Below are 16662 nucleotides of genomic sequence, written 5' to 3'. Positions count from 1 at the left end.
CAATAAACACAATTCCCCTGACGGCTCAGTAGCAATTGTAAGGAGGAGCTTCTGAGCAAGCCCACTCTGGCTGGGACACAGGTAGGAACTCAAAAGCAGCCCTTCAATAACTTAATGTAGTTATCCTTCCCTAACCCCTGACACTTTTGGTTTATTTCAAGTCAAGGCATGGGGTATGGATAAACATCGGCCATCTCCCCACCTCAGGCTGGCAAAGTAATGATGCAGCGTGTGGGTAATGTCACAGTTCACCTCTGTCTCCACAGCAAGATGAAAGACACACTCTTCTGGGCAAACCAAATCTGCCAAAACCTGACTACTCAGAGGAATTTCCAACTGACAAATAGACCAGAGATCTCTGTGTTCTTGGGCAAATGACAAAGTATGTTTCAAAATGCAGGGCTAAATTTATATATGCAGTGCAATACTGCAGCTATCATAGACTACTGGGCCATGATATGCACTTTTGTGCTGGTCTTTCCACAGACAGAAACTTAACCAAAAACATTTAGACATTTTAAATGGTGATATCACTAAAATTTAAAAACTCTGAGTGGCTCTATATATTAAATATACAGATACATGTGGATAATTTTATAACCATAATTACCTCTCTTCATAATTGCAATGGTTTGACATCAATGAAACTCCAAAACTGTGTGTGGTTTTATATAGTAAATATATAGATACATATGGATGATTTTATAACCATAATTACATGTCTTTATAATTGCTTTGGTTTGTGTACACACAAATATAATGTGATGCTAAACAGTCTTTCTCCCAAAATATCGAAGGTGAAACAAAATACATAGTTTTTCACATTCATGTGTTCCCTTTGGGGCAGCTGCTACACTCTTTCCTTAGGGCTGGAGCTCTAGGCATAGCATCCTAACACAGGGAAAGTAGCAGGTACTGCAGATTGACTGTAATCAGAGCCTTGTTCCCTTTTAAGATAATTCAGTGGGTGTTCCAAATTGAAAGATTTTGACTTAACTCAGTTTTATACCTATATTCACAAACAGTACTGCCTCAATCACTTTCAGTCTCAAGTGTGCATGACTAACTGGTAATTTCCTGCATTTGTGTCAGTCCGTGATCTTGCTTGATGCTGCCAAAGTTTGCGTCTACACAGAAAAGCAGTGGCAGGTTGAGAGTGAATGACCCCCCGTAAGTTATTTTGAAATTGCCAGACTTTGCTCTGCAAGTTTAGTCTCTCATAGCAACGTGGGCAGCATATCATTCTGTGCTGCCTTCATTAAAAGAAAACGATTCCGTCTTTCAGTTAAAAAAAAGAAAAGCTGTAACTGTTGAAGCAGCATGCACCTAATAAGCTACTTCTAAATCTGGCTCCATCATTTCAGTCTGTGGACTAGCAGAACAGAGCCTGCAGAATCCTTCTCAAGTAAGTATTGTTTTCTCTTTACTGTATGTTTTTATTTTTTAATTTAAATTTCATAACAGGTAGTAAAGAAGTCTTCAGCATTGAATCAGTGGTGCTGCAATATGACAACTGGATGCCTGCTTTAAACATGAATTAACATGCTCTGTTGTTTCATTTGGCAGACATTACTGTCTTTAAAAGGAAATAGTTAATACATTAAGGTACAAGACAGCAAATTATATGGATAGAGCTTTCTAAAGCTGCAGCGCTGGAAAGCTGATGAAACAATTTATAATTGACTGTCATGACAAGGTTTTTTTAAATGAGTTATGTATCTTTTGTTTGCATAATGCACACCATGGAACATGTCTATTTGATCTCATCAAAACTGGAATATGTATTCTGAATGTGCTACTGCCCATTAAGTATGAAATTATCAAAATAATTTATATCTTCAAAAAAGGAAAAATTCAGGCAGTGGCATTAATATTAATAAAGCTAATATGTACACATTAAACCTAGCTCAGGTTTGTATTAAATTATGAAGGAAAATATATGTAGTGCATGACTTTATCTAATTATACAAAGTATTAGTCAAACATTGAAAAACCGAACGGAGTAAAGATGAAATAATTGTTTGTATGAGGAACAACAGAAATGCATAACATTTGCCAAAACAAACAGCACATACTGTAGCATGCTTTCTGCAAGAGTATTTAAACAGCTCTGATGGACATGTCTCTTTAATATAATGAAGGAGGTGGGACTATGGCCGTGGAAGGAAAATAAATAACAATATTTTGCTTCGTGTTTAAATTGCAGCTGTTGTGATAGAAAGGAGTTAGAAACAGGCAATGCACAGGGCTACTTTTACATTTGGTATGCAGAAACACACATATTCAAATGCAAACACCTTTTTTTTTTCTTATGTAGTCATATCTGCTTCTCACCAATTGCTGTGACATGCAATTCTGATTGCAAACATGCAGGTTTGCAGCCCTCAGCAGAAGTGTATTGTAGCTGCATCTGAGGCATTACAACACCAGAACTAATATTCTGGAAACATTTAGCACAAGCATATCCTATACCTCCAAGTAATATTATTTGTCATAGATTTTTATGTAGTGAAAATTATGCTGCAAAAAAATTCACACTGTTTAGTTAACTTCTGCAGAAGACTACATAAATACTTCCCTCCTGCTCGAGTTAGCCATCCCCCAACAACCAATGGTAACAGCAGTCAAGGAATTACCCTTTATTTCTCTCAGTTATTTTAAAATTACTCAGAATGATAATTTTTAAGACATACTTTCAGCCCAACTCATTTATATGCAGGCAAGCTTTCTTTTAAGTAAACTTTTCCAGGACATATTGGATCATGGAACTGGAACAACCATTTCCTTATTTACTGTGTAATAGACAAAGAAAGTTTTTTGGCAGATTATGCATATGCAGAGATAAAGAATGGAAACAGAGATAATAAAATTACTGTATTCCAGGAATGGTGAACAATAATATATCCTTCCTTTTGCAAGCAACATTAAGCTTCCCAAGGGCCAGCTCTGAAGAGCCTAACAAATTAGAAGCCGATAATGGAGAGGTTTAGTCTGATGTTTCACAGCCCTTCCCAAAATCTCAGGAAAACACAGCATAGTAATAACAAGACCAGTAAATAGTGATTTTTAAGGTATCATCCCTACAAGACTAAAGGAGACATCAGTGAGTAGAAATGCCACTAACAAACTTAGGCCATTCCCACAGCTGTTACACTTCATCAACTAGAGGAAGCAATCCTTGATAACTGAGACAGACTAGGAGGGTGAGGAAGAGGTAGAGAACTACCTTTGGGAGGCCCTCAAAGGGATAGGGTGACTTCATGGTTGGGTGGATTGCCCAGGTAAAAAGGCTTATTCCTCCCTTATGCACACAAAAGAATGATCCTAATGAAATCCCACAAACCTAATCTATTGCTCTTATGAAGTCAAAACCCCTCTGGGGGCGGGGAGGAGGATAGGATTTGACCCACTACTACTACAAAGAGCTGTGAATTTTTGTATTATGCTCTGGAACAACTTGGTCTAACACATAATTCACTAATTTGAGTAAGCTCATTGGACAGGGAAAAAAAAAAAAAAAAGAAGAGAGAGAATATCATAGCAACAACTTATTCCTTTGTGGTTTATGCATTTAAGACTTACCTTCCAGTATTAAATTCCCCTCTATGTTTAACATTTAATTAGCAGAATTGCATATTCCTGCAGATATAAAAGAAATATGACAAGAAAAACACTGCTGTACTGAAAGATCTCTTCAATACTCCTTGAAGCATCAATGGGAAGGACTTTGGGTAGCCTTAGATCACCACTAATGTGGTGTCAGATCAGAAAGGGATGTTATAAGGCTTCAGAGACAGTTGGCCTTGCAGATTCTGACATCCAGCATAAATTTAGGAATGGATTAAAATAAAATAAACTGCTATATAAAATACAATTAATTTAAAAATATAACATAATTAATGAGTGGGAAATATTTTCATTCCACCTGAAGAAAAAGGCAGTGTATTTTTATCCTAAGACTGATTTTGCATGATAAACTAATTCCATTCCTCCTCTCATTCTTCCTCTCTACTGTCTTAAATTTTCTCATGCTTTTTTCCCTCTTAACGATGGTAATGATGTTAATAATAATGATGATGGTGATTATGATAATAATAATTATTATGATTATGATTATTATTGGGAAAAAATAAGAGAGAAAAGAGAGAGGAAAATGAGGAAAACGGTATACCTAATTTGGAAAGCCACATGACACTGCCAGACTACCTCCAAGAAGGACATGTTTAAAGACTAGACTCAAAGGATTTGACGCTTTCCTAAAAATACACATTTTCAAGGAGCAGTGGAAGAAACTAAGACTCCTCATCTGTGTATTCTCAGAAGGATCAATTATTTTACGTCTTTTCACCAAGCAACTACAAAGTGAGCTGGAGACACAGAATCAAATGCTAGTGTAATGCAGATGACCTACAGCTCTACCCATCCTACAGCACGGCCACAAAAACGGTACAGCGTGTGAAGAAGAGCTCATGGAGCAGCTGGCTAAAGCAGAAACTGAGCAAGAAAAAGATGATGTTGGCAGAGGATAGAGAGCATTTTGAAGACTCATTCACAGTCAAGGTACGCAGCCGCGGTTGGTCACTTAAACACAAATCTGGTAAAGAATTGTTATTCTGTTATAATTGTTATTCACAGATGCCATTAACTTCTGTTAGCTAGGAAGCTCTGTCTCTCTTGGATGGGGGCAAAAATTTCTCAGGCAGGTGATTTAGTGCTGAGAAGTTCCAGCATGAAGGAAAAGCGATAGCACTAAGCTCTGAAGCTTGGCCTAAGAAGATCGCTAATCCATTCCTTACACTGTAGACCAGCCTTAAATCATTTTGTATTCCTGTCTTCCAAGCAATCCATTGTCTGAACTATGGATAAATAAAAGATCACTTAAAATACTTAAAAAAAAAAAAATACAGTCTGCAGCTCCATTTTTCTGGCTTTTCTCAACAAGAGTAAAATTTCTATTCATGTGAGAGAAAAAGTCCCTTGGTAATTAAGGGTAGAAAATTGTCATTAGCTGTTGCCACAAGTGCCTTATACATATTTTTGGAAAACTTTAAAGATATGCACAGTCACATGTGTCCACACTGCCATTTTATACTGCTAGGGAGCAGATAACACAGCAGCCAACATCTTACAACTGATACTAATTTGGCTGTTTGCACAGAAATGGAAGGTGCTCTGATAGGATGATATTGAGTTCAGTAAGGGCCTGTGTCCAATGGAGTGTTGTGCTGGAACTGGAAAAAAAAATTGGTGTATTAAAACATTTTGTGCTTGCATTTTTCTCTTTAATTTTTCATTTATTTTTAAAGCTATAAATATAGCTTGCATTTTAATTGGGTGTCTGTCTCTAATTTTACTGCAGCTGTAGCATTTGCCAGAGAACAGTGGCTCTGTTTTCAGGGTGGTGCAGGATTTATACCAAAAAACCATCTCTTCTCTAATGCTCAGCACTTCTTGCAGGCCTATCACAGCTCTGTCTAGTATACAGCTATAAATTAAATGAATCAGACTTATGGATGTTGACAAGAAAGATGGCACAGCAATTTGTTGCCTTTAGTTTAGTCACCCTATAGCTGTAAAACAGATAAATGTTTTACTCATCATGGTGGAGAGGTTGATTAATGAGATTTTGGAGCAATTTAGATCTATTTTATCTTTAGATTTGGATTCAAGACTGAATGCAGACACTGTCCAACATGCAGATTCCTGCACAGAAACACGTGTCTCTGTTCTTTAAGACACCACAGTAACTTTTCACCTCCTTTTCATGCCAACAAAACCTTCCATTTCCTAAGAATCCAGACTGATTTAATGGTGGCAGTACTGATCCAATTTTCTGTTTGTCATAACATGTTACAAATCTACCAATTGATAGAGAAAGGAAAAAGCAATTTAAACTTGTTCCCATCAGAAGCCATGCATTAAAATAAAATAACTGAAATTTCATTCTACTGATCCTGAAGACAGCTAGATCTTATAGACTTAGAGCAAATGAGTGTTTAAATTCTGCTTAGAGCTGAAACACTTTCAAGTAGAATCTAGTGAGGTAAAACCAGTATATATAACACTGACTTCATCTCCACTCCATTAGAAATTTTTTGTTCTAAAAAGAAACAGAAATATTGGAAGTAATATTTAGTGAAATCGAATTTTTGTTGTGTGAGGCCTGGCATCTTAGACATGGATATTTTTTCCATTAATTTAAAAATGTAGAATTTCTAGAGAACAACTAAATAGAATAATACAGAAAAACATTTGAGGAAACGCTGTCTTGCGGATGAAACTGGTGTAGGCAACCTTACATTAAAAGCAAATTTGTATTTGACAACCATTACAGAAAAAAGAAAATGAAGCCATCTGTTGGAAGGAAACCCAGAGAGGAACATCTGTATTATTTATAGGGATAAACTGAAGTGTAAAACTGAAAGGTCCATGAAACAATTCAAAATTAACTGCATTAAGTGTGAAGAGGACTGGATAAGATGTGATAAAATTTTCATTAAAGGCAGGAGGGAAGAGTACATCTGAACAAGAATGGGCACCGCGAGAATTGGGATATAGCTATTTTAAGAGTGGAGTATCTGCTGAGGGACGTACACATCTTTAGGGCAAACTGAGAACTTTGAACTGAATGCCATTCCTACAAATTCTAGTGGGTTTGGCCCTGATGCTTAGGAAATACTTCTGAATAGTTGAAAGGCTGAGTGAGAAGTAGGAACACAAATGCAGGAAACATACACCATTATAATGGAAAACTCATTCTTTGCTTCAACAAGAACAGCATAGACAACAGCATTATTACTCACCCAATATCTTGGAGTCTCCTCACGGACTCTAAAAGGCTCTGGAACCAGTCCTAATTGCAATTAAAATAAACCTCAATATCATTTAAAAATCTGATTTACTTATTTTCTTAATAATAATTTAAAAGTTTCTTATGAATCTCAAAATGTAAAAACCTTTATATATACTTGGGTTTTTTAATGTAGATAATCTGCTGAAGATATTCTTGCTCACGTATCAAAAGACATACTTTTAGATACAGAAAAGCTTAGTACTAAAACTGTTGAATATTGTCTGCTTTGACCCAAAAAATGATCATATTTTTCAGAGCTCTACACAGAAAAACTTCTAGTTGTCATAACAACATCCTGCAGCAGATACAAGATAGCTTGTACTTGTTTTTACTACAATTAGCAAAAGTTAACATCTCCTGAAGATTAAAAAGCAGGGATATTATTTAAAAGGGAGGGCGGAATTAATTTTTTTAATTATTTTTAATTCACACAAAATTCAGCTTCTAATTTAAAATCTTCAGTCAATGGTCTGTAGAAATATTCCATTGCATCAAGTCATATTAGCAGGTAATTCTCTTACGCTCTATGTTTATACAAAATATGCAGGTTTTTAATAATGTCTTTTTAAAATGACACTCAGAATATAAAGCAGCCTAAATTTGGAAAAACCCTGATGTGTTTTCCTAAGTAACAAGTTTACTAGACAAATTCCTGAATGATTCAGTCTTGTCAAATGCAATACTAAGTCATTATGAAAGTCCCATTTAAGCTATGCTCTTAACTATCATTCCTTTATAACGTTCCAGATTCAGCAGTCAGTTTACCAGGAAAGGATCAGTGTCACATTGTTTATGTTCTTATATTAACACTAAAATAGAACAGAACATCTTAGCCATTGCAACACACAGAATTACAAACTCTATCCACTCTAGTCCCTGGAAATGTTTCACAAATGTGCGAGTCTTGATGGTATCTGGAGATGTCCCCTTGATCAGGGTCGTGTTATACAAGATTGGGTATCACAGAAGTACATGGAAAAATACGGTCCTTTCCTAATTTAATGAGTACAGTCCCTTCCTCATTTAAAGGCCAGTTAATGGCAGCTACAGACCAAAGTGCAGGTGTTGATCCAAGGTCAATGAAGTAGATAATGGCAGAGCTGCTGATAAAGGACAATCTTATTTACAGTGAAATCTGTCACGTAGGTCTGACAGTTTTCACTTGCTTTGCACAGATATATTGTTTTATTCCAACAGTGGTGCCCACCATTTCTAAAGTAGGGCAAAATTAATGCATAGCTTTTACTTTTAAGATTATTTTAATGTAAATATGACTAGTTTAGAAGAATTTAGTAATCTGGCAAGCATCCACCTAGTTGAGGCATATTGTAGTAATAAATAACAGAAGAATTTGAGCTCTCTGAAAGTATTCATTTCAAGAGTACAGCCCAGACTACTGCAGCAAAGTATTGCCATTCACAGACACACCTGCTTGCATTGGAACAGGAAATTCCCTCTATCCACAATGTCTTCAAAGTGATTTAAATATATAAGGTAAAATAACTTGAACACTTCAAAAATTAATTCACTTAACATATGGAAAATAAATCATGAACATCGATTATTAAAAAGTTCAAGATATCAAAAACATTAAAATGTTTAAACATATTTTGGTTTAATATTCAGTATTTTTATTTGTACACATAGTGGAAATAATTTCTGCAATTCAGCTGGTCTCTAGAGAATATTTTGGTGAATTTGCTTAAGAGAGAACGCTGAATAGTTACTGTTACTACAAACTTTGATAATGTCTGTTCTGACCAAAATTCACAGTGACTGATGTATTGATGTAGATTTGTATCATTTAAGAAAAAAAAATTATTTTTCATTTTGAAGCTGTGAATAGTTTTTTTCTTAATAATCAGATATGTCTGTGTCATATGTCTAGAGTCATTAAGCAGAAATCATCTGAAGAAAAAGAAGCAGCAATATAAGCAGTATGACACCCACAAGTGTTATGTACCCTACCTAAATTACCTATAACCATATATCTCTATCTATACCTATACATATATTTCACTACTATGCAAGTAACATCTCTCTGAACAAAAGAGCTCTTTCCTGACAATAAAAGAGAATGATATGATCCATTTTTATTGGCTGTACCACAGACTTTTTAAATTCATACCTTAAAATTTGCACATAAGCAATGGATAGCTGAATTTATGCTTGTAGTTAACATAGTTTTATTCATGTACAAAGGAGCCAAATCTGTCATGAATAAAACAGTTCTTGTCCAAATAGGTACAGGTTCTGGCTCAACACTGAGTCTTGCTCTGTTTCTGAAACACGAATTCTTAGTAAAGTCCATTAAAATTGCAGAACTCACACTTTGCCAAGCTCTAATGGATCCGGAAGGCAAAAGACCTAAGATGGATTAGCATAGACCCTATGTATTTCACAAACCTGTTAGCTTCAAGAGTTACATTAAGTTCATACATGTCTGTATTGGACATACTGAAAAATGCCTAAATTCTGGCTTTACAAGAGAGTCGTGTTGTGTTGTTCCCTGATTGCATTGAAAAGGTCATGAAAATCTTTTTATTGACAATTGAAAGCATTTCCCAGCCCTTTAAACTGTTAGCATTCGCATTCAAGTGAGAGAGGCATAAATTCATCTAAAACAAGACAGTGTGAGCAAGACTTATGCATTTTAATCCACATTATCTCTGTGATCAGGATAATGCTTGCAGCATGCAACAGAATGGCACAGTCCCACAGAAATATGGAAGCATTTCAAAAAGTAATTCCAGTAAAAGCAATTGATTTCTGATTTGTTAAAAGGATCTTCATGTCCCCCTGTTATTTGCAAAATTAATGTACTTACTATGTTAATTTGAGAGATTTGCAACACTTCAGCAGCTTTTATGAACTATGATTTAAATGAGTGTTGGAATTACCAACATGGAGACAATAAATTCTAGGCAATAAGTAAAGTGCCTTGTAATGAGGGACCTAAACGTCTGCTTCAAAAGCACATGGAGCTACATTTTCAGCTCAAGCTGCTGTTGACCTGTCAGCTATGCACAATATTTTTAAATGTGTTCTTGTGTTTAAGGGAGGTCGCTCAGTTTTCTGCTTGTGAGTCCACTTCTCTTCTCTTCTCTTCTCTTCTCTTCTCTTCTCTTCTCTTCTCTTCTCTTCTCTTCTCTTCTCTTCTCTTCTCTTCTCTTCTCTTCTCTTCTCTTCTCTTCTCTTCTCTTCTCTTCTCTTCTCTTCTCTTCTCTTCTCTTCTCTTCTCTTCTCTTCTCTTCTCTTCTCTTCTCTTCTCTTCTCTTCTCTTCTCTTCTCTTCTCTTCTCTTCTCTTCTCTTCTCTTCTCTTCTCTTCTCTTCTCTTCTCTTCTCTTCTCTTCTCTTCTCTCTCTGCTTGCTGCATTTGACAGTGATGAAAGCAGAGTCTGAATCCCACCACACAAAGAGGGATAAATCACCTGTTTTCACCCTTATGCTACAGTATGGAGATGCAAAAAAACCAAAAAACCCCATCCTTTCAAATTTATCATTCAGTCATTTCTCTGGTAATTTCCTGTGGCAGCACATCACTGGGCCACTACCAATATCAATGCTGATTATGAAGTCAGACTATAGTCTTTAATCTCACTTAAAATAGTCCTTAGGTTACTGCATATATAAACCAAAAATAGAAATCCTTCACTTCACAGTTCAGACTTGCCTGTCTATAAAGACAGTGAAAAATGAGAAGAAATTCACATACAAGGTAGTGAAAGAACTTATCTTTACTACCCAAAGCTCATTGACAATGTTGAAATAAAGCACCTTGCTTTGGATCCTAACCTTTAAAAATTATTTTGAAATTAAAGTTATGGAAAAAAACAAGGAGGTAGGAAGTGAAAATCACATTTTGTTTGCTTTTCTAGCAGATCTAGCAGATTTGTCGCTAACTTTTTTAATAGAACAGCAAACACTAGTAGCATTAGGACAATATAGCATGACCTTCTCTACTATTGGATTTTAAAAAGCCCTGAAACAGAACCTACCCAGACTTTACTTAGTGAGAATTGATCTACATCATGGTAGTTTGGTTTCCAGTTCAACAAACAGGAATATATTCTCTGTTGCTTTGGGTCAATGAAAGCCCATGCTCATCCACTGAACACTCAATACCCTGGAAAATTTGCATGTCCTATAGATTCTGTTCATTAGTATGGTTAATTAAAATGATGAGAATTTGCTATTGATGTAATTATGAAACATATGCATAATGCGAGGTGCATAGGGGACAAAACATGGTGGGTGCATTGTTATGCCTTCCAAAGACATGCCTGTTGTTTTGCAAGTTAGATTTGTGTTGGATTTATGGGAATCCCTCTATCAGTGACAGTATTTGACACACAGATGCTGAAGTAAATGGAGTCGCTGTCGAAAGGCTCCATTTCCCCAGTCAAGCCAGAGGGTGCTGTGCCTGGAAGACCAGCCAAGCAAGAGGGGAGTGACAGGGTGAATGAAGAAAGAGCATGCAGTGCACGCACCGCTGCACGAGCACCACAAGTAGGAACTGATGCAGAGAAGAACCTCTCTGGAGATTTGACAATGAACAGTTACTCAAAACGCTGCAGCTCCAGTGAGGACAGCTTTGAGTTACAGGGCAGCACAAGGTCAGAAGCTAAAAGCTTTGTTAAAAGCAAAAATAAGGATGAAGGCTATCGACCCCATCGATCAAAGCACTGTCAGAAAGGGGGTGAAAAAACTCACGGACTGGAACACTCCTCTCTGTATCCATCAGAAGTGGGAAACACAAGCCAAAAGCTCCAGAGGCAGAAGAAGACTCACAAGAAAAGCAGTTCCTCTGCATCTGACTTGAGCTTGGTGAGTCAAGGATCATCAAGTTCATTGTCTGTCGTAGAAGAAAAAATAGAAGCTAAACTCAAATTCTCTCAATTTATTAATGAAGTTACTTTCAGAGTGCTTGATCCCATGAGCCTGAGGGCATACCGAGCTGCTAAACTGAAAAATACCCTTCCATCCAGTGTGAGGAGCCTAGATGATTTTCATAGTAAGAGAAAGTCTCCTGAAAACTGGAAAGAAAATATTCTAGATGGGAAGACCCATGAAGAAGTAGACTTAGAGACTCTGAGAAGTGACGACATCGTGGCTGGAGTACGACCACACAAATTAGAGAAATCATTGTCCCTGGATGCAAGTCCTTCTCTCAGGTCATTTGAGAATGGTGTCTCATGCAGAACAAGATCTGGCTTGCCAGTAGAAATTATGATTTCTCAAAGCAAAGGAATGCCAGCAACAAAATCTGCATCTCTTCCTAGAAGTACAAGCATGGTGAGCTCTCTCAAATATTTTCTTTGGGTGGTATATGACAAGTACTGATGCATTAGCATGATCGTTTGAAAAGTTTTTCTGTCTTCCTGGGTGGGCTCTTACCATGTAAACAAACTTTTCTTCAGGGTGGGAACGAACAGGGAATGTTTATTTTTAGTAGCTCAAGAATCCAGCTATAGAAGGAATGGGAGGAAGAAAAAACAATGCAATTCCCTAGTCCTTTCAGTTTGATGTCTGGAAGACAGCTTTACAAGATCAAACAAGAAAGTAATTCCTGCACTGCAATGAAGCATATATATAACCAGGTCAGCTTGATAGGAACAGTCAAGGCACCCTCAGAAAAGGGTGAAGAGAGCACTGTGACACTGTGACCACTCAGGCATTCAAGCTCACTAGTCTAGAACTTGCTCTGATATCTCTACACTAAACAAGTATGCTCCCTTAGTGTGTTTAAGTACTACTGAGAGCTCTGGCATTCTGAAAGTGTTGCTAATGTTTGTACATCTGGAATTAATACATATCACTTGATAATTTCTATTTTGATGTGCTGAAAAAGTCCTGAGCAACCACAAAACCTTAAGAATTAAAAAAAAAAAGAAAAAAGGCTGAAGCTTTCTTCTACGGTCAGGTAAAAAATATTTATGCTTCTAATTTTTTCTTTGAGAGTCTTTGGTTGAGGAAGAGGTATTTATGCCTGTGAAGGAGGGCAAAGGGAAATTGTTGTTTGCTAGCATGGCACAGTCTGGAATCTTGAACTTCCAAACCTTGCACTGATACAATATGTTAGTATGTCTCCAGAGTAGTATTTGCAATTCAACTAAAACAATAAAGGTCCAGGAATTATTGCTTAAGACTATAAACATGTACACAGACGTTGCTAAACTGGGAGCTATTACAACTGCATTATTCTTTAAAAAGTCTATTCAAGTTTAAAAACAAAGAAAGAAAAAGTTGTTTCATTTCACAGAGGACTGCAGCAAATAGGAAAACATCCCAGTCTTAAGAATTTTATTCAAACTTTGGTAACCTGAGTTTGGGAGTTTATGTCCTTGGATGTTTTAATTGTCACCTATCAAAGATATCTGGAGGGAGAAGAGCTGAAAGGTAATGAAACAGAGAGAATTTGAACACTGTGTTCTGTCACAGATCCACAATGAGTGCTGTCTTACAAAGGGGTGAGGAGTCTTCAGTCTGAGCCCATGGCAGGATACACTTTTTTCAAATTTCAATTAAGCATCTGTCAGAGCATCTTTTCCAGTGGACTTGATTATGTGTACAGATTGAAACTTCCAGTTGATTGAGTACTGACTGACTAAACACTGCCAAGTGCTCTGTAGTTCCACACAGAACTAGTGTAGGCATCCGTCTACTCCAGTGGAAGCATCAGTCTGCTCTAAGCCTAGTCATTTAAATTAAAAACAGTAGTTACCTGACATTTTACCCCAACAAAAACTGCCTCCAACTGCAGACCTCAACATGAGAAAAGAAAGGAGTGGCAGGGCAAAATACAAGAGCAAAACATGTTCAGCCTCATCTACAGATTTGTGTCTCCTACTTGCAAAGACTTTGACTTCAGTGCAATTTACTTAGTGCCAAGTCCTCACCTGAAGCATGCCTAGCAAGGAGCAAAAGCATAACTGTATAGTCTTGGGTGTCATTATTGTTAAGATATTTTAAAAGTTCTTGGTTATGTAATGTTAATTTGAATATACATGGAGAACATTGCCTAAAATTGTTCCATGTTTTAGTTGCCAAGTTATTATTTGTGTGCAGATAAGATAATCTTTGAGAGAAAGAAATCACAAAATTACATTGACTTAAATATAAAAATTGGATAGCAGAGGTATAATAACACATCCTGAAGAGCATGAAAGAACATGCCTGAAAGTTTGAGGTTAAATAGCTGCACCTAATAAAAAAAACAGTGACTCAGAAGATGAATGCTGTGACATTGCCTCCTGTCTGTTGTGTTTTCTTAAGACCCCTCAGGTGTCCACAACTGCCTCTGTACTACTGTCAATTGGATCCACTAAAACGATTTTCAATTTTTAGACTTCTCAGAACTGGTCAAAATGTTCAATTTCTGCAGCAAGTATTTACTGGTTTGCAAAGAGCTGCTGCTGAAATGAAATCTCACAAAAAAAAACAACCATCACTGTAGAGTTATGCAGAGGAATTTCTGGGCAGCTAGCAGGAAAAAAAAAGGATGTCTCACTGTGGAACTGAAGTTAAAAGGGATTGTGACAGGTAGAAAGCAATTCCAAAATACGATGGACATGACCTTGGTGTTGTCTAAGTATTTTACTAACCTGGCCAGAAGGATGAAATAATTTTTCATTTCTATGTATTGATCTAAATTTGAAGCCACTGGACAAACAAGCAGGAAAGAAAAATGCTATAACTAAATGAAAGCAAACCTCTGAATCCACACCAATGTAGTGGAGGGTGTGCAACTTGAGATTATGTCATACTTCCAGAAGGAAATAATATCACCTGTTCAATGGGCTGAAAAATGCAGGAAATGTCTGAAAAGGGTTGTACACAATGGAAAGTCTCTAAGAACTGGAAAGACATGCTTGTCAGAGTCTGTCAAAGGACAGATCAATACAGAGAGAATTGTGGATGGATCCAGACAATACATATTTTTTTCTTAGGGTATGTTTCAAAGAATGCCAGGTACAAAAGGATATGAGCCTGTGTCTTTTAATACATATTTTATCTCAAATACATTTGTTCCAAGTATCCAATGCCTTCGGGAAAGCTTTATATACCACTATTACTGTTCCAGGATGGAAATACAGGTTAAAATTTAATTCTTAAATAATCATACAGGAGTCTGACTTCAGACTTGAGTAAGTCTGCAGCACCTCAGAGTTTAAATAAACCTGAAAATTACATTTCAGTAACTTCAGTAATAAATGAATGAGGATCAACTTTCCAGCTATGTCTCATCTTTACATACCTACTTCTACCTACAGAAGAAACCTATAACACATTAGACACTGACTTTTCCTAGTCACAGGAAATCAGTTTCTTTCTTAGAAGAGTTGTATCTTTCCATCTTACATTAAACTGTTGGTAGTACACATTCTGTGTGCAAGAGGTCAAAATTTAGAAATATTTTTTGACCTCATGACTGCAACTATTTTTATACATAACCTAAAGAATTGTGCATTTCTCACCTAAGACCATGTTACTATAACACAAAATAAATACAAGCAAACCTGATCAATACAAAGGATTTACTAAGCTGATTTCTTAAAGAACAAGCTTGGGTTGGGATAGTGTCACTTCTGCATTTTGGAAGTTAAGCTTTCACATAATGTAAGCTAAGACTGAATAGGGCATGTGGTGAGAGGCAGAAACTTGGCCATGCTCCACATGAATTTACCATTCTTATGAAGCCAGACTCCTCATAATCCTCATAATCATTCCCTAGACACCCCAATATATTTGGATTACAGGACATTCTGTGTTGGAAGGAACCCACAAGGATTGTCAAGTCCAGCTTTTAAGTGATGGCCCACACAGGGATCAGACCTGTAACCTTGGCTTATTAGCACCAGGCTCTGACTAGCTGAGCTAAGAATCTTACAGAGTGGAAGGGACCTTAAAGGCCATCTAGTCTCAATCCCCCCTGCCATGGGCAGGAACACCTGCCACTAAATCACATTGCTCAAGACCTTACCCAACCCGGCCTTGAACACTGCCAAGGCTGGGGCATCAACAGCCTCCCTGGACAACACATTCCAGTGCCTCACCAGTGCCCTCACAGTGAAGAAGTTCCTCCTAATATCTAACCTAAATTTACACTCTTTTGGTTTGTACCCTGTATTCCTTGTACTATCACTGTAGCTCATAATGGGTCCCTCACCAGCTCTCCTGTAGCCCCTTCAGTTGCCGTAAGGTTGTAGTGAGTTCTCCATGCAACCTTTTCCAGGCTGAGCAGCCCCAATTTCCTCAGCCTGCCTTTGTAGAGAAAGGTGCTCCAATCCTCTTTTATACCTTCATGGTCCCCTTTGGACTTGCTCCAACAGTTCCATGTTCTTCTTATGGACACACCAGAGCTGGATGCAGCACCCAAGGTGGGGTTTCACAAGGGAAGAATAGAGGGGCAGAATCCCCTCCTTGACCTGCTTCCCACATTCCTTTGGATGCAGCTCAGGACACGGTTCTTTTTCTGGACTGTGAGCACACTTTGCCAGCTTATATTGAGTTTTTATCAACCATCACCCCCCTAAGCCCTTCTCCACAGGGCTGCTCTCAATCAATTCTCTGCCCAGCCTGTAGATGCACCTGGGTGTGCTCTGATCCAGGTGTAGGACCTCACATTTCACTTTGCTGCACTTCAAGACAGAGAATAATTTCCTGGACCTGCAAAGCTTCACCAGTGATGATAGATGCATCAGCAGGCATCACCTGGCTCAGGCTGGTGCTTCAGCCACCTGGAGAGTCACTGTGCACTCCTACTCTCTCCTGTGTGATTTAGTCTCAAGGGCCAAACTTTGACCCC

The 16662-nt window shown here is 37.4% G+C and overlaps 1 protein-coding gene across 2 annotated transcripts in view; it reads left to right on the top strand.

Moving 5' to 3' along the window:
- The first annotated feature begins 1379 nt into the window (after positions 1–1379).
- BEGAIN (brain enriched guanylate kinase associated) overlaps positions 1380–16662 on the top strand; it is a 156576-nt gene continuing 141293 nt past the window's right edge. Inside the window, exons 1-2 of one of the 2 annotated variants that reach the window (XM_088057850.1) lie at positions 1380–1405; positions 4431–4560. In XM_088057850.1, the coding sequence (XP_087913976.1) occupies positions 4510–4560 (51 nt within the window). In that variant the 5' untranslated portion in view covers positions 1380–1405; positions 4431–4509. Of the gene's footprint in view, positions 1406–4430; positions 4561–11222; positions 12150–16662 lie in introns of those variants that run through there. The other variant, XM_088057849.1, reaches the window with a different exon arrangement.

Source organism: Pseudopodoces humilis, chromosome 7, assembly GCF_049639895.1.
Source record: "Pseudopodoces humilis isolate 2021_Gansu_Grassland_sample_001 chromosome 7, ASM4963989v1, whole genome shotgun sequence".
Classification (NCBI taxonomy): Eukaryota; Metazoa; Chordata; class Aves; order Passeriformes; family Paridae; genus Pseudopodoces; species Pseudopodoces humilis.
The sequence above is the reverse complement of the archived record's forward strand: the minus strand, read 5'-3'. Positions and strand labels throughout refer to the sequence as shown.